A 26,177-nucleotide genomic window follows, 5' to 3' on the forward strand; every position below is an offset into this window, starting at 1 on the left:
GGAATAAGCCGTGCAAATAAAAAAAACGGAGATCCACTGGTTATTTCGTAACTTATTTGCTGATAAATTATGAATGAAGGACGGTCGATGACCGACGTGTTTGTTATCAATCACCACAGGCAGTTCACACGCGTTAAAACAACGTTTTTGCAAACGTTTAATCTAGGCAGATAGAGATCTAAAATGACAGCGAACGATTTTTAGAATAATTTAAATTATTATCGATAAGTAAGTAAACATAAATCAAATAGCGCGTAAAATCAAACGACTGAAATTTTGCAAAGAGCGCAATGAAAATTAAATACGCTTCTACTTATCACTTAAAAATGAATGTATCTGTCATCATAAGAAAAGTTTACGTAAGAAAATCTGACTACGAAATAAATCTATATTTAAATTCTTTACGAGTTTTTTTATTTTGATTTCATATAACGCGGAAGATGTTATTTATATTTTCCGAGCTTTCATAGAATTTTTGTTTCTTTACACCTAAAGACGAGAATCGCAAAACCGAACCTGATTGTCGAGCAAGAAAACACACACAGATTCTATATGTGGCAGAGTATCCAAAAAGGATTTATTACGGCATCCCGTGCATTTTTTCCGTAATTTTATCGCGGCATGTGGCACAGCTTTTTATGGAAGCAAAAATAAAAATGGAGAGCCGAGAGACTCGTTCCTAGGAACATCGCGATTCGGCAAAAACTTGATACATTTTTATGCTCAACTCTAGTTCGACCTTTCCAACAATTTAGCTAAAAGACCATGACAAGATAAAATAATTTATGATAGCAATATAATTTTGAATATTAGATTAGACGAGTGTAAGAGAAAAAATAGTAAATCGAAGAAAGAAATGCTACAAACATTTGGAATTGATGAATTAATAAGTAAATCCGTAAGCAATTAGACATCCACGCCATAACAAATTGGAAACATAGAATGCATATTATTTTATTAAACATATCTATGAGGATTACACAGGATGTTAAAAAAATAGATACAATTTTTATTATAATTGCTATGAAGATTGACTTTTATAGTCTGTGGATGGAATATTTGGCGCCAATTTTGGCGCGCTAAAAGCAGAAAAAAGTTGCAAATGCTCTCGCGCAGCGACAAACTAATTGCAGATAAATTAGTGTTTTATTGGATGTTTAACTGCAAAAAGATACCATGCCCTAAACATTAATTGCACTTATAAATAAAACCGACGAAGTGTTGAATGCAGTTAAATTCATCTGGTCCATTATAACATGAAATACAAAATCTTGTTATTCAAATCAAATACAATGCCCAAAAATGAAATATCAAACCATTAAACTTAAACACTACCAAGAAGAAAGAATTATAAAGAAATGATGATCACTTTAAAATATGTATGAATGATAGATAAAAAATACATAGGTTAATTTGGCACTAAAATAATATAAATAACTCGAAAGATTTGTAATTTAAAATGACCGTTATGCCGAAACCTATCCATATTACCATTTATAGGCTATAAAACATTTATAGAGGCGATTATGATTTAGAGCTAAAGTGCGCTGAAGCTAACGGTAGGCTTTAATTTGAAAAGAAATATTACAATTCTAATGACAATTCAAGAGGTTTTTATACAAAATGGTTTCTGGTTCTTGATGAAAACTACATTTGCGAGCAAGTATTAGGCAACAAATAGAAGATCGACTCTATGAAAAGTGTATTCTGTAATGAGTTAGTTTTATTACTGTTGTTTTTGAAGTTTTTATGTTATTGGCATGATAAAAGTAAAGAATTTTGAATTATAAGTATTTTAGAGGGTAATTTTGCATTGTTTGGTTAATTGATGAAATTAACTTTATTAAAAGAAAAAAAAAGCAGATATTTTCAGGAGTTTTTTCAGAAGGGTATTTTTCAGGAAAAGTTGAATGTCCTTATACTTGGAGCGTAAATAGCACTAGCTCCATCATTACCATCGACCATGGTGGGCCCTATGGTGCGATGCATTGTCGCACCACCACAGCAATAAAATTTGTTCGAGGTGCGAACCGCATTACCGCCTGCCGCCAAGTGATGGGACTTATCACATAAACCGAACTCCATTTAGTTTGTCATCCTTTTGCAAACTAAAATGTCAGCCACTGTATGACCGGTTTGACTGTTTGTCAATTCGAGAGTCCTGTTCTTTTGTTCTTTGTTAACATATTGCCTTTGATATGTTTACGCATATTAGCCTCGTAGGTCTAAAGACTAAAGAAAAAAAGATACGAGCGTTCGATAAAATAACGCGAACATTAATTAAATGTATGAAGTAGGATCTATAATAACACGTTGTATACTTATTGCGTTTTAATTTAATTTTAGAACTTCGATCCGGTGTCATGTCCTTGGCCCTTTCTAATTACAATAAGGTTTGAACGCGCATCCTTAAGATCTAGAATAATATTCTAGATTCAATTATCATTATGGTAACACAGTAAATAAAAAATAACTGTACTCTTCGAAAATTTATCATCTGGGTCGGGTTTAATTAAAAACTTCACATTGTAGAAAGCAATTAACAAATTAAACGTAGTATCACTCCACTTTAACCACTTTTAATTGATCCGCCCTGCAATTAACTGCCTTCTCTCATTAATTTCGACACTTACTTTTAATTGTTAAACAAGATGAGTGAATTTTCACATGAAATCTTAGCGAAAGTATACCTAAATATTAATTAAAATTCAGCACTTACCTTTGACAGCTAAGTCCAGAAAATGTCAATTTGCAACGCACAAATTTTTCACGCACGTGGTGCTGGCACAACAATACGAAATCACGGTTTCGAAAAAAAATAAAAACTATTCTAAATTCGAAAGGCGCGCGTAACCGCAGAAATGTGTCAGTGGCGCGTCGCGGCGTCGACCTAGGCGCTGCGCGTGCGTCGAATAGCGATGCGGGATCGGACCCGATCCGATTTTTCGAAAATATTTTGAGAGCGGTAGTGCCGCAACGATGGCGAAGTTTTGAATGGCGCGACGCGCGGTACCTCCGAGACTGGCCAGCAGCCGCAGGACATCGACTTTATAAATTGACTTTGCCCATCGACGTAACTGTACATGGATTTTGGTAGTTTCGGTGCCATACTTGTGACGATGCATGATAGCTGAGCATTAGATGAAAAGCGTGTTAATTATTTACCTAATAACATGAATATTGGAATACCTAATGCGCTTAAATGTCCGCGTTCTAACTAGCTCTACCAGTTTTTTAGAATTTATGATATTCTTTTGTTGGACACGAAACTTTCCTAATGCTCATTTCCATATTTTATGGGTATTTTATAGGCACCTGTCAATTGCGCGTTACTGAATTTAAGTCCAGTGCATAACGTTTAAATTAAACTGGGTAGGTACGATAAACACTTCACTCCGTCTGCTCCGAGCGTCGCATACAAAACGCTCGGGACAGGGGTAACTCTGCGAATGAGAGGGACTTGACGCGTGTGCGAATCTTCCCTGCACCAAAGATTGAATGTCAAGGACGAGTTCAGAATACCCATACGGAAGATTAAGAAACATTTCATGCCTAATAGTAGCAGGCCTGTTCATCTCCGCGAGTTTACATCGAAAACAAAACACGCACGATTGCCCCCTACAAGAGTAGGTACTATTCGACAAGGCCTCACATACGAGCGAACATTGACTCACGCACGCGTATTTTTGTGTATGATGGAAGAAAATAAAGAAAATGGTGTACTAAATACTGTGCAGTATTTAACTGCCTAAATAATAATAAAAACACAGAATGTACTTTTTTAAGTTGCCTGAAGACACTGAGAGGTAAATAAGTAGTTAATATTATTCATGATAATTCATGCTAAATCATGTATTTCCTCCGCCATTTTCTGCAGTTTGGCACCTCACGTCACATCATTTTACCGAAGTCAGCCCTATAGCTTCGGCGCAGTACCGATCACTGACGTTTGTCAACAAAACTTCTGACAAACTTGCTTGACTCTTGAGACAAGCTAAATTACACCATATTGTTAATGACATTGAGCATACATTTTTTTAAATACCCTCGCGAAGTAAAACTTCTGTACGTAGTACTTATTATTATTCTGTGATAGTAGGCGCACAGAGCACGATTGCGTCTAGATGCAGTTGCAGCTGCCCCTTGTAAAAGTAAATCAATGTGCATTGGAGAAGAAAAGGCAGGGCGATTTCATTTAAAATTAGTAATCATAAATGGTGCAACAGTGTTTCAAAATCCAAACTCTTTCCATTTATTTTGAAAAAATAATATCTTTATTATTGGACCCACTCATATAAACTTCAAAAATTAGCATTTACATTAACAGCCAGGCAGGTGTTTGTTAATGTTAAAATAACAGTTAAATAATCGGATACTGTCATACAATTCTGTCCCCAAAAACCCCTACTGCGCATTATTGGAATCCAATCAGCATTGGAGTCAAAAACGGTAGTTTTAAATAATAAATAATAAACGATCGTTAGTAGAGTCATAAAATCCAATTTTAATAATAAGGACCTTTAATCTTTACAACTTTATCAACGGCTTAAACATATCCCCGAGACAGGAAAAAAACTGGTCGACACCCGATTTTCGTGCACATTAAGTCTCATCCATATTATTATAATCAATTTATTAAACGATGCCTTTCCCAAACGCCCTCTGAAACGTCTCATGTCGCACAAAAACAGCTCATTATAAAATTTCTTTACAAAATTACGCGTAAGGACGAGCCAAATTGAATTCTTCCGTAATCGTAAAGACCGAACGAAGACCATAAATATTGTTAAATAAATCGCTCAAAAATGTTTTAAAGAAGTCAAAGCAGGAGTACCGCATTGCACAGAAAAAGAAAAAAATCACAGCTTCAGAAGTCACAGTCAATGTAAAACGAACTGCTCATGGCCTCACCCCGTTACCTATTCGAAGAGGGAGTAGGCCCTATTCGAAGGGCTAAGAGTTCAAACCGGGAACTACCGGACCGGGAACTCTAAGAAAATAGGTACAAAACTCTACACTCAATGGTCTTCTATAAAAGTATGAGTCGTAATGTAAGTAGGTATATTACCTAATGGAACTGATACACCAATGAGCAAACTATCAGGAATAAACGTATCATGGAAATATTCCATTCGTGAACGAACATGGAATGATTTGTACCTTGACAAAAAAGATCTTATTATGAAAATAAAGTAGAAAGGTACTTACTAATAACTGTAGTACTGATGGACAGTCTGTTCTCCTTGACCTTTTGCAATGTGTACAGTCGACAAAAAACTGTTCAAATATGCACGTTATTTGGGCACGTGAAAATTTATTTGACAGACTATACAGGGTCCTCTTCTGGCCTCACATAAGGAATCTTGCAGGGATTCACCTGAAATAATAATAATGTGTAGTACCTACATAATTTCACGATATACGAATTGTAAAAATTGTGTATCCGATCCGAAAGGGGTGATTCTGGTGCTCAAGTACAACAAAATTTTATACAATATCAAAATCTCAAAAAATAAATTTGCTCCCAATACAAATTGTAACATCGGTCAAATATTTTCCGGGCATCAGAATCACTCTAGGATCAGACATTTCTTTTTTCATACTTACATTTTACCACCTTAACGTACGTGACGCTCCAAAATACACGCAAAATTCTTCATTATTTTTGTCAGTGACTTGTAGCAATTACTTGACGAAAGCGCTCTTTACTTCGAAAACTAGACGACTTTTACTAAATACTTATCATTTATTACATTTGAGTAGATTATGTAGTCTATTGAATAGGGCGGGGCTCCTAGGGAAATATTTCTTTGAAGCATCCCAAAGCCACTTCTTGTAATTGAATTATTATGGCACGTTACGTATTTTAAGCATAGGCATATAACACCTGGCTTGCTCTGCGCTGTAAAACACGTCATGGTCTATCTCAGGCTCCTGGCAGAATATTTTTTGAAGCACCCCATAGCCTATGGTACAGAGCAACAAACAAAATGTCTTGAAAAACACTCCGAAACACCAGTCACTTCTTGTAAGTGAAGGTATTTTTTCCCGGCTATCTTCTTCGTTGATACTTTGCTATCTGTGTGGTATAACCGCACCCTCGGCATGTGTGGGCGTGACAATGGACGACTTGTGTCAGCCACTTTTTGTTATGTTCATCAGTTTATTCAACCAGCCAAATGATGTAATAAGCAAGGGTACATTCCGATGGGATAGTATAAAATAATCTGTAAAAGTTAATGATTAATTAAATATGCAGCAAATATCTGTGTGATGCCTGCGTACGTCACTTGGAAAGTCAAACCTTATCTTCGAACTCTTCCTATGTTCGTCTGATTAATTTCGTTGCGGGTCCAATAACAGTTTAACTTTCCCCCGAGACAATCTTGACCTTCACTGGTTGGGTTTTTATTGGCGGTCAAGCTGTAGATCCTGGCTACACAGGAGCTGCAGGAATAGTCCCGTACGTCAGTTGTTTCTTTTGCAGGTATAATATATTCTTCCTATTGTTTATCTGCTGTACTCTAATGTTAATTAACTTTTTCCATAGTATAATAATAGAACAACGCAAGACCGGTCGTTGTGGAAATCCTTAGGGGATGGCCTTTGTCCAGTAGTGGACGTCATTTGGCTGAAACGAACGAACAATAATAATAAAAGTGTCTTCGACACCATACCATAGATCATTGGTTCTCAAACTTATTTGAGACGCGCCCCCTTTTGACCATACAAAAAATTCCGCGCCCCTCCTCCAGTCAAGATTATTTATTAATCGTATCGAGCAGCCTGGAATGCATTCTTGCCCCCCTTTAAAGGTCTTTGCGCCTCCCCTGGGGGGCGCCCCCCCCCCCCCCCCCACTTTGGGATCCAATGCCATAGATGCATAGTAGGATGTTTCATGACGTTTATAATATTTCAACGGATACCGCATTGTTGCATTAAATAAAGTAATGCGTAAACAAACTAGTCATAAAAACATCGTCACAAAATTAATATTTTCAAGTCATTTTGAAAACACAAAAATATTTATCAGAATATCATAATAAAGTTAATTACGTGCTACTGACCTACTCTACTAAAACTATTGTCACAAGTGTTTAGTTAATTACCAGCTACATTTAATGATTTCATGGAATTTGGGGGAGTGATCGATTAAGAGACCTACCTTAATAATTACTCAGATGGAGTAATATTGAGTCATCACACTTGTTATTAAGTTGACCCAAATATTTAGAAAAAACAATTTCTGATACTGTCATACAATAAAAAGACTATTGTTTGAATATCCCGAGCTTTTCGTTTATCTGGTATAATCCAAACCCAAGTAAAAGGTAGGCAATTTAATGCCCAGTTTGGTTGGCTCCGTACTTACGAACTCAGATATTTACACCACACGATTTTGTTTTATGTGTTACAGTCTTACAGTCAAACCTCATAATCGGTCAAAACGACTATTTACTGCAAAAATCAGTCAAAAGTGGTTTTGACTGATGTTCTTGGTCAATATCACTTTTGACTGATTTTTCCAGTAATGTTTGCGGTCAAAAGTGGTTTTGACCGATTATGAGTTTTGACTTTTGACTGTAACATAATGTAGGTAACCTGGTGGTATAAGTGCTGAAACTTCTTTTCTATAGGAGTCCTTGTCACTGATAAGACAATGCCAAAATAAAACAAGAAATCGTCATAATCCATTATATTGTAATTAAAAGATCTTTTCTCAATATCATCTATATGTAAAAACAATCCACATATTCATATGTACAGTTGTCACAACACATTTACACCACAGTATAATCACAATTATAAAATATACTATGAAACAAGTCGCCAACTCATTCATTTGCTACATACAGAACATTTGATCAGTATGTTACATATTTACATTTAAAAATACTGTATCGTCACGAATGTTCAATTTCGTCGATAGACTTGGCTCTTTTATTTGATTTCATTCGATTGTAAGACTATAGTTATAAATTAAGTAGGAACAACATATAATTTTCAATATATTAATGCAACATTCTAAAGATTCATTCACATTTCAATTGTTTTTATTTTACAGTGTGCAGCGACATCTTGTACAATGAGAACCACACAAAACAGTACGTAGTAATAGGATCATCATATGAAAATGTGCATGAGGGTTTAGAATTTACAACTCTTCTAGGAATGTTGATATACAATAGAATTTATGTGTTACAAGAATTATTTCCATATCTATCACTAGATAATTAATTTCGGTATATTTTTTTATCATGGTGTGATTTAATCATTTTTAAACCTGTGCAATAGTATAAGAGTCTCTATATGAACAAGCATTTTTGTGTTTTGTTTCGCTTTTCAGTCTTGCTTTTCCTAGATCCTGATTTAGCTGAGCTTCAACTTTCATAAAATGCATAAATAACGGAATGTGCATCGTTCTGTCAAATATCCAACATCCAATAGAGAGCATAATAATATTTGTGCCCACGTGAGAATCAGCCATTGCTTGTCAAACTTTTTCAAAGCACCCCAACTCTCAGCTTTTCTTCATAATGAAACAAAATTTTGTTTGGATACCGTCTTCGTTTAATGGAAATTGAGACCTTGGTTCATACCATGAAGTCGTGAACTTCACACTACTTCAAAGAGTAAAACTTAAAATAAAAAGGAGGTTGGATATACGCTTCAAAAGACCGAAGACGCCTGGTTTCAAAATTTCAGCGACTTATTTATAAGATGTAAACTTTCGCGATCCATTACTTATTTATTTCATCAAGAATAATTCATGATAACAATAAACTGGAAGTGTAATTGAACAATTAATTCATGACAAAAATTACGTCAACCACAAATGCATTAAAATAATTTGTCAAGAAAGTGTAATAAAAAAATATTAGGTACTACATACTCTACAGAAGTAACAATTTATTTATTAGAAAATAAATCTCTTTAAAAATCGCAATAGTGATAAAACTTCAGACTACTAAAGAATTAGCCATCAATGTATAATCACAATTTCACGAATATATTTTGTAAATCATCAAAACAAAAAGAGCCTAGTCAAACTTGATTGAACAAAACACATTTGACCACGACAATAAGAGTGCTGAGCTTGCGTCACCGATTCTGACTAAAATGACACTTCATGGAAAAATAAATGTACCTTTTTCAGCTGCTCAAAAGGTCGACTGTTCAACATTAACCTTCCATTGACTTTAAGCGAGAACGCCATAGTGCAGAAAATCATCAATCCAATACTTCAAAACTTCATTTTGTTAACCAATAAATATTGAAGCTGTTAACCAATATTATCGTTTATGACAATAACTTGAATAAATGGGTGGAGTTACATTTCTAATAAGTGCCTTTAGACTTAGCAATAACGCATTAAAGCTGTCATTATCGTGGTCAAATAAAATCCAGGTGAAAACACCGTGGCAAAGATCTCGGTTACTTTATAAATAAACCTACGTACGCACACTTCATACATCACTTCAATAAGCTCCGAAGACACATACATATTGCATTGTATCCTTGGGATACAGTAAGTCGCCTGTGGTATACAGGATGGTACGTTCGGCACACAGATCTTTGAGATCCTGTGTATTTAAGACATCACTTCTCGACTAGTAGCAACCCCCATGTAGGGTAAATAATTATTAATTATGTAAAATTATAGCCCAATTATTCGAAATACTACTGATTAAAGGTTTGCAATCACATTCTTACTTGTGCGTCAAATACCGATGACACAGTAGGCCTATGGTGCCATGATATACGTTTATCCCGCTAATTTATCGATTTTACGCAATAAGCTCATACATTTGGCGTCTAAAATTATGGATAAGATTTCGTCACGGCGCGCATTCTAGCCCATCTAGTTTCACCAATATTGTGATTTGTAACACATTATATCATAAATCATGATAGGTCATAACGTGTGTCATTCTACTTAGTAATTTAATACAGTCCAACATCTAACTACAAAAGCAAAAATTTACCTTGCTCGTTGGGGGTTGGGACTACAAGTTTGAGAACCGATGCCTCGATACCGCCGCGTCATTGCCCGCTCGCTAGCGTTTCTACGTACACGTCACACACACTGCGCCCGAGTCTATGAGGCGCGGCGCTTTATCGTCACTTTGCCGCGCGCTAACTGCGATATGTATATCCGAAAGCGCTCCATGTTTGGCCGCTTCACCCATATCTGGAACAAGATTAAACTAATTAGAAACATAAATTTTTACATACATAGATTACAAAGGTGAATCAAGTCAGTCAATACTACTATCAATGACATTTCATGTAGTAAAGCCTGGTCCGTGAGCACGTAGAATTTTGTCCAATGACCCCAAGCTCCCATCCTTATCGCTCGCGCGTAATTATATTGCTGTCGCGACTGTGCGACGGGCGCCCGCAGTGAGTGTGCGAGTGCGTACGTGCTCACGGACCAGGCTTTAGTTGTCAACAACTCAACATACATAGTCGACAGTAGAAACTTTTCTTGAGTGTGACATTGTCAACATTTTACTGTGTAACATTGTCAACATTGTACTGTGTAACATTGTCAACATTTTACTGTGTAATATTGTCAACATTTTACTGTGTATAGCCCGACCAGGAACATAAAAACCCTCGCCATGTTGCGGAAAACTAATGGTACTAATTTCTTTTAATGGCAACAGTAACTGAAAACTTCATTGACATGTCACCTTGCATGTCAGTCTATTGCTGTCAAAGTGTAAACAAACTTTATTTTATATGTGCGCAATTAATTTTGTGAATTAAATTGCTAAAATCTTTTTATAGTCGTGAAAGAAAAGTGGTTCACAATATGTTAAAGTATTTGTCGAAGAGAAATATTAAGGGTTCGGACAATATTTTCATTGAATAATGTTTCCGACAAAGGTTGTCAAATTGACTGACATGTTTATCGTATAGTACAGTCCACTATGAAAATTAGCTGTGGTTTGTTTCAACTACCTATTTTAAAAATTTTTGTCACTTTCTAAGTGTTGAATTTTATGGAATTGGGAAAGAAGTACCGAGTTTGAAGCGTTCATGAGCAGGCATTGCAGTTGAATATTCAAGTTCTGAATTTGATTATTGATGAATAATAAAATAAATCCTACTAGCTCGATTGATAACACTGGTCAACACATGTTTTTTTTCCTTTAATTTTTTTTCTGTTATTGGGTAATTCTATTGCCCTGATTATGAAAAAAATACTGGGAGATCGCCAACAGCTTTACTTTTTAAAATATAGAGTTTTATTATTTTGACAAAAAATACGAAAAATTATACATTGTGCTAATAAAATTTCTATTGAACACTAGCAAATGATCTTTTATATGATTTCCTTGAATAGGCAAGTTTGAGTAGGTCTCGTTGCAAACTCCAGCAATGGTCTGCCATTCATATTTGAGCACCACGCCCCTGATAACCTTCTTCCATTGTCAGAAAATTCTAATGAAAACTTTTATCCTGCTCCTCACTAAAATCACCCACATTTTGTGGAAATCGATGTTAATGCGAGTACATGAAGTGTATTTTTATGCCCATGTTGCACCCTAGCTCTTGCAAGTTGGATAGCATGCTCTCAACAATCTCTTTTTGCTTAGGAAATTACTTATAACAAAAAAAAACATTTTAAGCTTAGTACTGGACTTCACTCATTGATTTCTTAAAATAACGATCATTCACCAGTTGCCTAATGTGAGTCCCATCAAAAATTACCAGCTTTTAAGTTTTCTGTGCTTAATCCTGAAAAATTGCGTGAAAAAAAAATTAAAACATTCGTCACTTTTGTCAAGCGCCTTCACAAACTGTTTCAAGATGCCGAGCTTAATATAAAGTGGTGGTAGTACGGTGATACGGTCTTGGCTAACTAAAGGCACGTTTATAAAATTGTTTGTATCAACTTTAGCTGAAGAGCTAAAAGTTGTGTGTGCGGGAAGCCGCACTGGTTAAATTTTTTGTAACCAATGCTATTGTTTGTTACGACTATTCCAGATACACATGAAACGGGAATTTTGTGTAGCCCCTTTGTTGGCCTAAAAGATGTTACCTATTCTCAGAACACAAATGACCCATTTGTGGTGTTGATTACTTAATTTCAAATATTTATATTAAAGTATCGATGTTACGCAGTTTTTATCAAGTCCTATAAAGGTTTTCGATGTTTTTCAAATATTATATTTACCACAAACATAGCAGAAGCCATCTGGATTAAGCACACAACATCTTCATAACGAAGCAATATCGAAAACACCAACAAAATATATTTTTTTGTCTAATTAAATCAAAAATCTAAGTAAAAATATTAAATGAGGGTAGATAGCTATAACTTAAAAACAAAAGCTGTTAGAGAAAAACTGTTGCCATATTTAAAAAATATGCGTCAATTTGAGATAGAAACAGAAAAAAAATCACAGGAAACAAAGAATTTTATTTTTTTTGTTGACCAGTGTAATTTCATTTTATTTATTTAAACCAGGTTACCTATAATAATATTTTTTCGTTAATTTATGAAAATATCAAATTAGCCCGTAATCCTGAATCCTGATACATAAAGTTAGCCTATTAATTTAACACAGGTACGACCTCGGAACAATAACTAAAGCATGGAAGCCAGGCTAAAATAGCAACTAAAAACGTATACCTGATGCACTCGCTCTTTACACGATTTTGCGTAGGAGAGAATGAGACCGCAAACTGAACATAGTTCTCATAATTTGCAGGTTGTCATTAGCATTCAGTGGACTCATTACAATTTTATGTCATTGGACTTATTCAGCATACTACCAAATTCAAAATCACGTTTTGACGTTCTATGTTTCAGTTTCACTCAACTTGCTCACTTGGCCGAATTAAAGTACTGATGTGTCACCGTGGTTGTGTTTACGGCTCGTGTTATTAAAACAATATTTTCTAAGGAATTTGCGCAAAAGAAAGTGTATGGTCGTTCCTGGTCGTTCTTTATGATGTGTTTTATATCATAAAAATATGTCTTGTGTGATTGACGGCTGCCATTCACATTCGGGAAGAAAAGAAAACAGTGGTAAAAAAATTCACTTTCATTCGTAAGTTTTTGATCTTTTTTCTTAATAAATTATACTGGTAATACCGGTAAACTATGTATAAATGATACTTATTTCTTGTCGTACTTTTTAATTGGAAGCCTAAACAGTTTTTGTCCACCTTTTCTTAAAAATCCTAAATCAATTTTCTAGGTTAGTTTTTCATCTAGTGATGTGGTCACATTAGATATCGATACTTTAGTTAGGCTTTGAAGTTCTTTATAGTATAGACGTCGTTACTTTTCTAAGGTTTGACCCACGATAAGTATACATGGTTACTAGTTAATTTAAGAAAAGTAAAAATTGAACTTATTTTTTTTATGTTGTAATATTTACTTGCAATATGATAAATAAAAGTTTATAATATTACAGATTCCCAAAGGATGAAAAGATCAAAGTAGAGTGGATAAGACGAGTCGGGAGACCTGACTGGAAGTGGAAGACCTACAGCAGGATCTGTTCCAAGCACTTCTCGCCCGACAATTATTTGCACAGTGAATATTCTACTAAAAGGCGGTTAAAATTTCATGCTGTGCCTTCAATTAATTTGTCCGAAGCTGATTCAATTGTAATTATCTGATTTTAATACACTAAAATAAACATAATAACACAAAATAGAAACATTTCCAATATTTTCATAATTTTCAGAGTTCAGAACGAGGTCTCATTCACAGTGTTCCATCTGCTGTACAAGGACAAGGAAATATTACGGTAGTATGTACAATTATCTCAATTCTTTACTACTGCAACATTATTCAATTTTATAAAAACAAATATTATTTTCAGACTTCTGAATATGGCCACGTTCAATGTATTCCATCTGCTGTAACCCAAAGAGCTCTTCGTGAATTAGAAGGACAAGAAAATAGGGTACGTATCTACAATTCATTTTATTACTCGACGCTTTGACCGCGTTGTATTGATTAGTTTATCGCGAGCCACATGCTCATTTCTAAATACCTGCTTCTTAAAAGTGTTTAAACTTAAATTATTTTTCTAAACGTTTTTACATCTTTTCTTTATTTATCCTAGGATTTCTTTATTTGTCACCCTCGGCGGCAACTTATTCTAATTACTTTTTTAACTTGTTTTAGAAACCATAATGAAAATTAACACTGGGGATAGTGTCAATAGTAAAAGTAAAACGAAAATGTTCGTCTCCAGATTGTGCTACATCTTTTGATAGAGATGAATCATCCGCTGAAAAAAAGATAAAACTATTAGAGAAACGAGTTCAAGATTTAAAAAATGTTTCGGATCGCCGTCTACGTAAAATAAACACGTTAAAAAAACGAATTTGTCGACTTTCAAAAAACAATGAAGAACTTTACACAATCGTAATAGACAAATTGAGACAGGACAATATCGAAACCGAGTATATTAATATGTTAGATAGCTTAAATAAGAATGATGTAATCAAAAGATTTCTTCAGAAACAATGCGACGAAGTTCTTACCAGACAGTATGTTTTGAAATTAAAAAATTCGCAGTCACATTACATTATATATCACCAAAGGCATACTACAAAGCTGAAAAATGATCACATAAAAAGGTACAAAGCTGAAAAATGATCACATAAATTACGTGAAACAAAAGATGAAAGTGCGTCTAGCCACTCAGTTGCTAAGCGAGTCTGTTGCTGATGCAATGGAATTTTGCAAGCAATTAGGCATTCCAGAATTTGCAAACTGCGGTCCCACTATTACGTTCATCAGGTTATTTAATAACCTGTTCGATATCATGAACAGCCACAGCATGAGAGCCAAAGGCTGGAAAAGAGCATTAACATCTTTTAATGTAGAAGAAACCATCGAATGTTTTGCAGTAGCAGAAATCTATATAAAAGGCTTAAAGCTTGTAAATGGTGAAGTTTTAGTACACTCGAACAGGTCCACCGGATTCTGCGGCTTTCTGACATACATGTCATCTCTCATCAAATTATACAACACGGTCGTTGTACCACATAATAATACAATGAAGTACATTATGTACTTATAAAATGAGCCAAGACCACCTCGAGCTTTTCTTTGGTGCCATTAGATCCAAATGTGGATTTAACAATAATCCCTCTGCACGTATGTTCTGCGCTGCGTACAAGAAATTGCTTGTCCACGCTCAGTTTAAGGACATTACTTCCGGAAATTACATCCCTCTGGACAAAATTAGTTTTAAACTGTAGTTCTGACTACAAAAAAGCTATTGACAGCACCAATTGTAGACGTCGTTTAGAACCTGAATCACATGATACTTTTGATCATTTTTTGAAAGAACACGACTACATTTTGTACCCATCGTCTCTTACGGAATATTCTAAAAATGTCGTAGAATACATAGCCGGCTTTATCGGAAGGAAATTAAAAAAATCTTTACAATGGGAAAAATGCATAGAAAGTCTTGAGAACACGAAGAGTATTCCTGAAAGATCTTTGATATCTATAAAAAATAGAGGAGGCCTATTTAAACCAACATCCGGCTTAACCAAGATCTGTCAACTTTCCGAAAAAATTTTAAGAGAATATCAAATGCATATTGGTTCAAAATCTCTCGGTCAACCAAAAACATTATTAGAGATGATTAATAAAGTTTCAGCAAATGTATTGTCGTCAGAAATTTTTCGTGAATTAAAAGATCATTCATTAGAACAATCTTTCTATGATGATCACAGAAATCTTCTTATAAAGTCCATAGCACAAAAATATTTTAAACTTAGGATACATTATATAACTAAAAATTTGACTGTACCTACCGAAAAAATTCGCACACATTTAACAAAGACAATTATATTTAAAGGTCAATGATAAACACATTATAGTGCATAACTGCCACGGTTTGTAATAGGTATATGCTTTGTTTATGAACAATTAAATTATCTTTTTAATATTGTGTTTTATTTCTGAACCCACGATCGAGAGCCTAATCGTGGCCTAATCTACGCTACACCACAGCAGCAGTACTTTCAGGTTCCATAATTTATCGATAAAATATATTAATTTATTCCCATCACTAGCAAAATCACAAGTAGTGACAACCTGCATGGTAACGAAACAAAACATTAGACATGTCTCTTTCTTATACACTGTCAATACCATAAGTAAAAAGAGATGAAGATATGGAGTTTAGTTGTTATTTTAGCCTGGCTTCCATGCTTTAGTTATTGTTCCGAGGGTACGACTGTACTCAGTGTTGCAATATCAAATGCAATTGACGCGCCTCTATGCCAGGGTTTTTATGTTCCTGGTCAGGCTATAACACTGTCATTTTATTCATGCAGCAGCTTGCCGTCCTCCCCGCGAGTCCGTCGCCTCCGCGCTCTTTCGCCGGGGCCTCGCCTGGACTGATGCAGGAGGATGCAGCTCGCCTGGACGGATGCAGGAGGATGCAGCTCGTCTGGAGGGATACAGGAGGATGCAGCTCGCCTGGAGGATGCAGGAGGATGCAGCTCGCCTGGAGGGATGCAGGAGGATGCAGCTCGCCTGGAGGGATGCAGGAGGATGCAGCTCGCCTGGAGGATGCAGGAGGATGCAGCTCGCCTGGAGGATGCAGGAGGATGCAGCTCGCCTGGAGGATGCAGGAGGATGCAGCTCGCCTGGAGGATGCAGGAGGATGCAGCTCGCCTGGAGGATGCAGGAGGATGCAGCTCGCCTGGAGGATGCAGGAGGATGCAGCTCGCCTGGAGGATGCAGCTCGCCTGGACGGATGCAGGAGGATGCAGCTCGCCTGGAGGATGCAGGAGGATGCAGCTCGCCTGGAGGATGCAGGAGGATGCAGCTCGCCTGGAGGATGCAGCTCGCCTGGAGGATGCAGCTCGCCTGGACGGATGCAGGAGGATGCAGCTCGCCTGGAGGATGCAGGAGGATGCAGCTCGCCTGGAGGATGCAACTCGCCTGGACGGATGCAGGAGGATGCAGCTCGCCTGGAGGATGCAGGAGGATGCAGCTCGCCTGGAGGATGCAGGAGGATGCAGCTCGCCTGGAGGATGCAGGAGGATGCAACTCGCCTGGAGGATGCAGGAGGATGCAGCTCGCCTGGAGGATGCAGGAGGATGCAGCTCGCCTGGAGGATGCAGGAGGATGCAGCGCACTCACCGCCTCGTCGGTGATGGCGTGGATGTGTCCGGGGAAGCAGGGCAGCTCGCGGCCCTCCACGAACACGCTCTGCCCGCGGTGGAACCAGCGCCGCTCGTGCAGGAGCTCGCCTGGAGGATGCAGGAGGATGCAGCTCGCCTGGAGAGATGCAGGAGGATGCAGCTCACCTAGAGGGATGCAGGAGGACGCAGCTCGCCTGGAGGATGCAGGAGGACGCAGCTCGCCTGGAGGATGCAGGAGGACGCAGCTCGCCTGGAGGATGCAGGAGGATGCAGCTCGCCTGGAGGATGCAGGAGGACGCAGCTCGCCTGGAGGATGCAGGAGGATGCAGCTCGCCTGGAGGATGCAGGAGGATGCAGCTCGCCTGGAGGATGCAGGAGGATGCAGCGCACTCACCGCCTCGTCGGTGATGGCGTGGATGTGTCCGGGGAAGCAGGGCAGCTCGCGGCCCTCCACGAACACGCTCTGTCCGCGGTGGAACCAGCGCCGCTCGTACAGAAGCTCGCCTGGAGGACGCAGCTCGCCTGGAGGATGCAGGAGGATGCAGCTCGCCTGGAGGATGCAGGAGGATGCAGCTCGCCTGGAGGACGCAGCTCGCCTGGAGGATGCAGGAGGATGCAGCTCGCCTGGAGGATGCAGGAGGATGCAGCTCGCCTGGAGGATGCTGGAGGATGCAGCTCGCCTGGAGGATGCAGGAGGATGCAGGAGGATGCAGCTCGCCTGGAGGATGCAGGAGGATGCAGCTCGCCTGGAGGATGCAGGAGGATGCAGCTCGCCTGGAGGATGCAGCTCGCCTGGAGGATGCAGGAGGATGCAGCTCGCCTGGAGAGATGCAGGAGGATGCAGCTCGCCTGGAGGATGCAGGAGGATGCAGCTCGCCTGGAGGATGCAGGAGGATGCAGCGCACTCACCGCCTCGTCGGTGATGGCGTGGATGTGTCCGGGGAAGCAGGGCAGCTCGCGGCCCTCCACGAACACGCTCTGTCCGCGGTGGAACCAGCGCCGCTCGTACAGGAGCTCGCCTGGAGGATGCAGGAGGACGCAGCTCGCCTGGAGGATGCAGGAGGATGCGCACTCACCGCCTCGTCGGTGATGGCGTGGATGTGTCCGGGGAAGCAGGGCAGCTCGCGGCCCTCCACGAACACGCTCTGCCCGCGGTGGAACCAGCGCCGCTCGTACAGGAGCTTGCCGTCTTCCACGCGTGTTTCTGTTGTCTCTGCGCTCTCTCGGACTGGGGATTCACCTGGAATATAAGAAAATATACACTTTAGAAATTCCGAAATAAGGGAGACAAAGGTTAAAAACTAAAAACTCATAAAACTCATTTATTTTTGCAAATAGGCTTTTAAAAAGCACTTTTACACGTCCCAATATTAACCCTACCACTGCTTCGGGACAATAAATGGGCCAGTGCTGAGAAGAAGCAGCGCAAGAAACTCAGTCACTATTTAATCACTGGTTTCTTCCGCAACTTCTTTTCAGCAACATGTGCCGAACATATTCAAGTGCCCTGAAAAGGGGACACACTTATAGCGCAGTTACATTATGCGCGAACTTGAACGAACACAAGCGTGAAAAAGCGCACGGAAGTATGGCAACACACGGCGAAACGAACTGAACTGCTTTTTTACACAGTCCCTCTCGTCTAGTTGGAAGGTAAGGGTGGTGGCGAGAGGCTTCCGTCGTTTCTCGGGCGCCGGCTGTAGTATGGCCACTAGCTAGTATCTAATCAAATTCATCAATAAAAGATACCTAAATACTCACAGTGGGCAGGGCATATAGTACGCAGAACTGACGGCCGATGTGGCAACAAGGTTCTGGAGTGGAGGCCACGCACCGGAAAGCGCAGCGTAGGACGTCCACCCACAACGTGACTGACGACCTCATAAAGGTAGCGAGAAGGCGCTGGATGCAGGCCGCCACCAACCGGCCTTTGTGGAAATCATTGGGGGAGGCCTATGTTCAGCAGTGGATGTCCTATGGCTAAAATGATGATGATGAGATAATCACAGCTATTCGATTCCTGTGCTTCTTCGGCTGAGTAGACGTGGAGTTGTGTGCGGGCGCGTGATGCCTGGGCGGCGGCGAGTGCCTCGTGATGGCTCGGAGGTCGGACTCGATGTCTCTCTCGTGTAAAGTCCGGTCGCCGAGCACGTGGAATTTCGTCCAATGACCCCAAGCTACCCAAAGATAGTACAAGTACTCACAGCTGTTCGAATTCCGATGCTTCCTCGGCTGTGTAGACGTGGAGTTGTGTGCGGGCGCGTGATGCCTGGGCGGCGGCGAGTGCCTCGTGATGGCTCGGAGGTCGGACTCGATGTCTCTCTCGTGTAAAGTCCGGTCGCCGAGCACGTGGAATTTCGTCCAATGACCCCAAGCTACCCAAAGATAGTACAAGTACTCACAGCTGTTCGAATTCCGATGCTTCCTCGGCTGTGTAGCCGTGGAGTTGTGTGCGGGCGCGTGATGCCTGGGCGGCGGCGAGTCCCTCGTTATGGCTCGGAGGTCGGACTCGATGTCTCTCTCGTCTAAAGTCCGGTCGCCGCACACGTGGAATTTCGTCCAATGACCCCAAGCTACCCAAAGATAGTACAAGTACTCACAGCTGTTCGAATTCCGATGCTTCCTCGGCTGTGTGGACGTGGAGTTGTGTGCGGGCGCGTGATGCCTGGGCGGCGGCGAGTGCCTCGTGATGGCTCGAAGGTCGGACTCGATGTCCCTCTCGTCTAGCTGGAAGGTGAGGGTGGTGGCGAGAGGCTTCCGTCGCTTCTCGGGCGCCGGCGCCGGCTCGTTCGCCCGCCGTCGGAGGATACGCTTCATTACTGGCTTTACCTGTGATAAAACATTGTGTAAATACTCAATTGTCAAATACAAATGTCATCTACAGTTAGTTTATGTTTAGAGGAGGAGAAGAGGCTAACATTGTGTTTTTTTAGTGTAAGAGCCAAAGCACACGATACGTTGCGGCGCCGCACCACTCGCCACAGATATTTCTATGTAAGACAGTGGTTCTTAACCAGTGGTCCACGAAGTGCACTTGGACACCTTGGTCAAAACCACTTTTAACAGATTTTTGCAGTCAAACTGGTTTTGACCGATTATGAGGTGGTCCGTGACAAGACAGAAAGGTAAAACGGTCCCTCATGACTTAAAAGGTTAAGAACCACTGATGTATGACGACACAGCGACACCGCTCCGGCGCCGCAATGCATCGTGTGCTTTAGCTCTAAGATTGTTTGGTTATAATAAATTACAGTAATAAGGAGAGTAGAATCATGATATAAAAACAATAGTAGACAGTATGCTGAACAAGTTTAAAGTTATCAGAAGATATTTCTGCTATGGAATTTTTTTTTTAACTGTTTGCAAAATTTAAATTGAATATAAGATGATTGTGATATCAAGACAGGCAATTAGGCGGTTATCACACTGCGCCGCACTCCGCCGCGGTCCACGTGATTTCATATAAAAAATCCCGCGCGCAGATGCGTTGTCAGTGTGTTGTGCCGCGCGTGTTTTCTATACAAACTGAGGTACTTGCATACAATGATTAAATCTGTCGTCCCGCGTACCGCGGCGGAGCGCGGCGCAGTGTGATAATCGCCTTACAGAATAATAATATTATGAGAAACAATATGATACAAAATACTACAACATAATTACCTAACTATAATTAATAAGCAGTGACAGCAATATTCTTCCACATTTATGGAAATAATACAAACACCCCATCAAAGTTTTATTAAAGCTTTAAAAATCATACAATTTATTTAATCTCACACTCACCTCCATAGAATCCCCATTGAGTTCCATGCTGTGTCTTTCATTCTCAATCATCTTCCTCTTGTCCTCAAAGTCATTGAGGAGGTTTTCTCTTAACTCTATCTTCTTCTCTTCAAACTCCTTTGCTGCTGCCTTCTTCTCTGCTATGTATTCTCTCTCAACCACATCATACATGTGGTCTCTATGGACAAACCAACAGGATTATTAATAGATGTTAGTGACTTAGTAGATGTTAGAAGTTCAAATTCATACTAAAGCCTGGTCCGTGAGCATGTAGAAACTTGTCCAATGACCCCAAGCTACCCATCCTTATCGCTCGCGCGTAATTATATTGCTGTCGCGACTGTGCGAAGGGCACCCGCAGTGAGTGTGCGAGCGCGACATCAACATAATTACGCGCGAGCGATAACATCTTTATCGCTCCAGATCCAGATCGTTTAGCCTGGGGTCATTGGACAAGTTTCTACGTGCTCACGGACCAGGCTTTAGTAACCATAGTTTTTAAAATTATGAAAATCATTGGGGGAGGCCTATGTTCAGCAATGTACTACATTCTATGGCTGAAATGATGATGATGAAAGTTTCTCAAGTGGGGCCGTTCAAGTATTACGTAAGCAGATTTCTTACCATTTTTTACCCCCCCGCCCCCCTTGTCATCAAAAGTAATCAAAGCACTTACCCCCTCCCCCTATGCTTACGTAAACATTTTTAGTTATAAATGTTTTTTATATTGTCATTTTTAAAATAGGAAAATTCATGAAAATATTAGGTTTAACTGATACACACAGAGTAAGGGACAAAAAAATATAATCAAAAATAAAGAACATAACAAACATGATGAAGAATGTGCACTAATTTTGTTTTTTAGCTTTCTGTATTCTCTGTTAAAAATAAAAAATACACGTGAAAGAATTATTTCGATACGTCAATTAGTTTCCAAGATATTGAATTTTAAAAGTGCGGGCGGCGGCCGGCCCGCCATTTTATGCGCGTGACGTCATATTACAACGACTGGCTCATATTTGTATGGGTGGAATCTTGCAAACTGAATTAAGACCCACTTCCAGGCAACCGATTAAGCTGAAATTTCGCAAACACATGTGATTTGGATGACCATGCAATATTATGATGACATGGAGCTGATCTGATGATGGAGCTGGAAGGTGGCCATAGGAACTCTATAATAAAACGACTTAAATGCATCGAGTTTGGGCTCGTTCGTTTTGTATTGATGAGTATTTTAATTCTATATAGTAATCGGGGTCTAATGATGGAGCTGGAAGGTAATTCGCAATAAAACGACACAATCGCATCAAGTTTGGGTTTGGTTCAATTTTAATTTCTGTGATGGGTCTGGGTGTTAATATGTATAATAAGTTTGTATTTACAAAAAAAAAATATTTAAGTATGTTTATATCCCTTTTCTAGTGAGCGGACGCTGTGAATGTACGTCACACGGGGTCACGTGACCGTCGGCGGGACTCAATATTTAAGCGAACTTTGAATGCCTATAAAATCATAACTACTGGGTATTTTTGAATGAAATAAAAACTAATGTATTTGTAAATGTAAAAGCTTAACTGTAACATAGGTTTCAAGTGATTTTGCATACCTAGTAACATTCTCAATTGCATCAATTATGCATCAACATAAACACAAATGATAGGTAACTTTCAATGCTTATAATACGTTTAGTATCCAAACAAAACACGCGCGCGGGAGGCCGCATGTTTTGATGATATGCGGAATACGACTCTCAAATTTCAATGGGCAATGTCGCGACACGAGAGTTAATTATTAGACAAGTGAATAGCGCACGGTAATTTCCCTAATGTGCGGTAATTCCCCCAATCAGTTCTCAAAGCGAGTGCCTACGCATATGTATTATTTGCGGGAATCCCCGAAAAAACGTAAATAACTAACGATGACGTAATCATCATCTAGACCCCCCTACCCCCCATGTCATCCAAAATAAGCAAAACAGAGACCCCCCCCACCCCCCCTTGGTGCTTACGTAATACTTGAACGGCCCCAGTTGTCTAAAACCAATTTACTATCATGAAGGCAACTGTTGCCTGGATCTCTAGTGTATTCTGCACTTCTGCAATCTGCTCTTTAAAGGCAGAACATTTTTAACCAAGTGTTTGCTATGCTTATTGCAGTTACTTGGTTTATGTTTACAGAACTTTACAATTTGTTAGTTTTATGTGTGTAAAGAGTGTTGTGTAAAAAAATAATGAGACATGTATAGGCTCCTTAAGAGCATTTGACGATTTGTAAGTACTAATTTAATTAGTCTAAACAAATAAAGATAATTTTGATTTTGATTTTTTGATTTTGTGTAAAGGGTACACAACTTCAAGTGTTATTAATGCTTGATGCTATGATAATAGTAAAGGTATTTACAGCCATTCACTAATAATTTTGATGGTTAAACCAGATAAGCAATAACATTAAAAACAAAACATTCTTACTTGTATATTCTGTTGAGCCTTAGCCTCTCATGGAGCTGGTGTTCCAGCCTCTTCACCCTCCGCAGGAACTCCACGTGGATGCCGTCTTCTAACTGCTGCAGTTGCTTCTTCAGGTTGGCCAGCTTGTCTTGGAACATCCTAGAGAAAAAAAATATACCAAGTCAGAGTAAATTTGAATTGTTCATACTAGAACTAGATTTCTACCCACATAATAACAATTTATCCACCTTCATATTAACATAGCCTTTCTAGGCTGAAACTGAGTAGGTACTGAGCTAAACAGATTCTCAGATAAGGCTCTGTTCAGGGGCAAGTGTTATCATTTTTACCATAAACAATCTGACTATAATAATTATAACCTATACAATGTTCAATGAAGATACATGCACAATAGATATTAGGAAAGATGAAATAAAAAGAACTTACTGTTCCTTGACCTCAAGTGGCTCATCATTTTTGGGAACATCTGTTTCACTGGCTTCTTCAGTATCTAAAATAAAAATAAAATAAGCTTAATTCCAACAAGTATAGCATTATAGTGATAAGTATAGGTATGTAGTGTTCCCAATTTTTTACCAGCCCATGGTGAAAGTGGCATACAAACGAAATTACGTCATCAAACAGGTTGGCCCTGAAATAGGCGGGAAGACAACAACACCTATCTGAACTAACCTCAACATCATACGAAATGTTTATTTACCACTATAAACTCAACGATATCGACAAAATTAACTTGTTAAGGTGACAATGACCGAAATAGCAAGCCAAAACAGCCCGATTGCTTGTTCGTAAACAAAACTTACCTTCGTCACTGTCGTCTACTGGCGGCGGCGGTAACGAAAGGTACGATTCCTGTTCCCTGTACTCGTCCAGATCATCGTACCCGTCGTCTTCAAAGTCGTACTCCTCTCCTGGGCCCGAATATGGTGAACCTTGGTAAGACATAGTCGAGGCAACGCGTAACAGTTGCATACAGATTGACTGAGTTCCCCGTCTCACAGACAAACTCACGACACGCTATACTTGGCTCGAAATATGAGCAACAAATTGCCAATATCAGATAGGTCACTCATATAAAAAAATCTTTACTAATCCACTTTATTCAAGAACGGTTTCGAAGCGAGCTGAAGCTGGTTTACGTCAATTTTGGACAAAAAGCATCATAGAACTCGACTAAAGCAATCAGTCTCGAGATTTCTAATTGTAGCGCTATTGTCGTCCTTCATTGTGGTAAGTGCGAAAGAGTTATCCGACAACTTTAGCTAATTTCTAATAGCCTTCTCAATTTAGACGTATAATACCATAGCCAATGATGAAACTGTCTAAAAATATCAATTGAAAAAAAAGTGATGTTGAACCTCCGATATTCAAATGACATTTACTTATTCAATTTGTTCAATTAGATTTAACTATAAGATTTTAAACTTTCGCGTTCTACCTATTTCAAACTAAAATAAAAAGACACGGGTTTTAACGTCTTAATATCGCGTTAAGACTCGTGTATTTCTATTTTAGTTTGGATTTAACTATTTTTGCATCAATCACACAAAACCTTCTTGAGGTCTTATCATGTCATGTTAAAATATAATCACATATTAAATTACCCAGAGAGCGCTTTCACATTTAGGCGACTTAGCAGCGCGATAAACGCGCTGCCGATAGTTTCATACTAAAAGACATTAAAAAAACACCGCTGCTGCGCTGCTATCGCGCTTCTCTCGCCCTAATGTGAAAGCGGCCATAAAGGACATTGGGAACTTTAATATGAGAAAATGCCCCATGGCGGACAAAGATGAAACGTATTTTATTTCAAAGCTTTATACTTGTAGGTATATTCACTTAAAGCGCTATGTTGTGATATATGGGAATTCTGAGATATGACGAGTCTAAGTTGAAAATATATTTGTCTAAAATGATTTGATATTTTTATATGTTATGTTGTTTGGCATTGCAGAGTAACCAATAAAAGTAAATAAAATAATAAAAATAAATAAAAAATATAAATAAAATAATATAAATAAATAAAATATTATAAATACTTAAATTAATATTAGACAACATCTCATATATTACTCCAACCCAAAATAAGTAGCTAAGGCATTTGTGTTATGGAAATCGGGAACGACGAACCACAACACACCCAAACCAGAGACAATGTGAAAAGATCGTTTTCTATATTGTCTCGGCCGGGAATTGAACCCGGGACCTCAGGATTGGCCCGGCACACCTTGAAAACCGGTGTGTGCGCCTCTCCGCCGCCGAGGTCGTCAAAAATGTTACCTAAATGTAAAATAAAATAAAATATTAAAACTTCATTTTCTCAATATTCCCATATAAGAGAGAAAAAAATGCACGGTAATTCATTGGATATTAGTATGTATCATCTGTGATAGGTTTCGTTTGTGTCCGCTACTTTTCGAAAAGTGGGGCAAAAAGTTCCCAATGTCATTTGCTTCCATACCTACTACATGGGTTCTTAGAGTGTGTTACATTACAAAAGATAGATAATATTTATGGAAGTTGTTGGGCGCTGCAAATAAGATAAAAAATTAAGAGAAGAGGCTTCTTTTTTATTACCCAACTGAGCTTGAAGGAGGGATAATAGACTAGTATAAAGTTAAACTGTGATTTATGAGTAATCGAAGGTATTCGAATATGTAGTGTCAAAGTGTGTTATTATCTATTCCAAAGTCAAGCCTGTGATTGATTTAATAATTTAAATTACCTTCTTGAAGTTTTATTTCTAAAATAATATCACTACCATAACGGTGC

At 38.9% G+C, this 26,177-nt stretch overlaps 2 protein-coding genes and 1 long non-coding RNA gene across 4 annotated transcripts in view; 1 reads left to right on the forward strand and 2 right to left on the reverse strand.

Moving 5' to 3' along the window:
- Positions 1–3,430, reverse strand: part of LOC135072049 (uncharacterized) — a 55,306-nt gene extending 51,876 nt beyond the window's left edge. For both annotated transcript variants that reach the window (XM_063965984.1, XM_063965983.1), the window contains exon 1: positions 2,720–3,430. The gene's annotated coding sequence lies outside the window, so the exon portion shown is untranslated. The remainder of the gene's footprint in view (positions 1–2,719) is intronic.
- Positions 3,431–7,681: 4,251 nt separating this feature from the next.
- Positions 7,682–24,578, reverse strand: LOC135072050 (sin3 histone deacetylase corepressor complex component SDS3). Its single transcript, XM_063965986.1, has 7 exons — positions 24,209–24,578; positions 23,832–23,895; positions 23,406–23,543; positions 20,935–21,112; positions 19,752–19,980; positions 18,228–18,391; positions 7,682–10,192 (listed from the first exon to the last, which is right to left on the reverse strand). Exons 1-7 carry the CDS (start codon positions 24,375–24,377, stop codon positions 10,100–10,102), a joined length of 1,035 nt encoding a protein of 344 aa, XP_063822056.1. The 5' UTR covers positions 24,378–24,578; the 3' UTR covers positions 7,682–10,099.
- On the forward strand, positions 12,595–13,953 carry LOC135072303 (uncharacterized). Its single transcript, XR_010257400.1, has 4 exons — positions 12,595–13,067; positions 13,437–13,632; positions 13,713–13,778; positions 13,851–13,953. It is a non-coding gene; the product is annotated as an uncharacterized LOC135072303 (long non-coding RNA).
- Positions 24,579–26,177: the final 1,599 nt, after the last annotated feature.

Source organism: Ostrinia nubilalis, chromosome 5 (assembly GCF_963855985.1).
Source record: "Ostrinia nubilalis chromosome 5, ilOstNubi1.1, whole genome shotgun sequence".
NCBI lineage: Eukaryota > Metazoa > Arthropoda > Insecta > Lepidoptera > Crambidae > Ostrinia > Ostrinia nubilalis.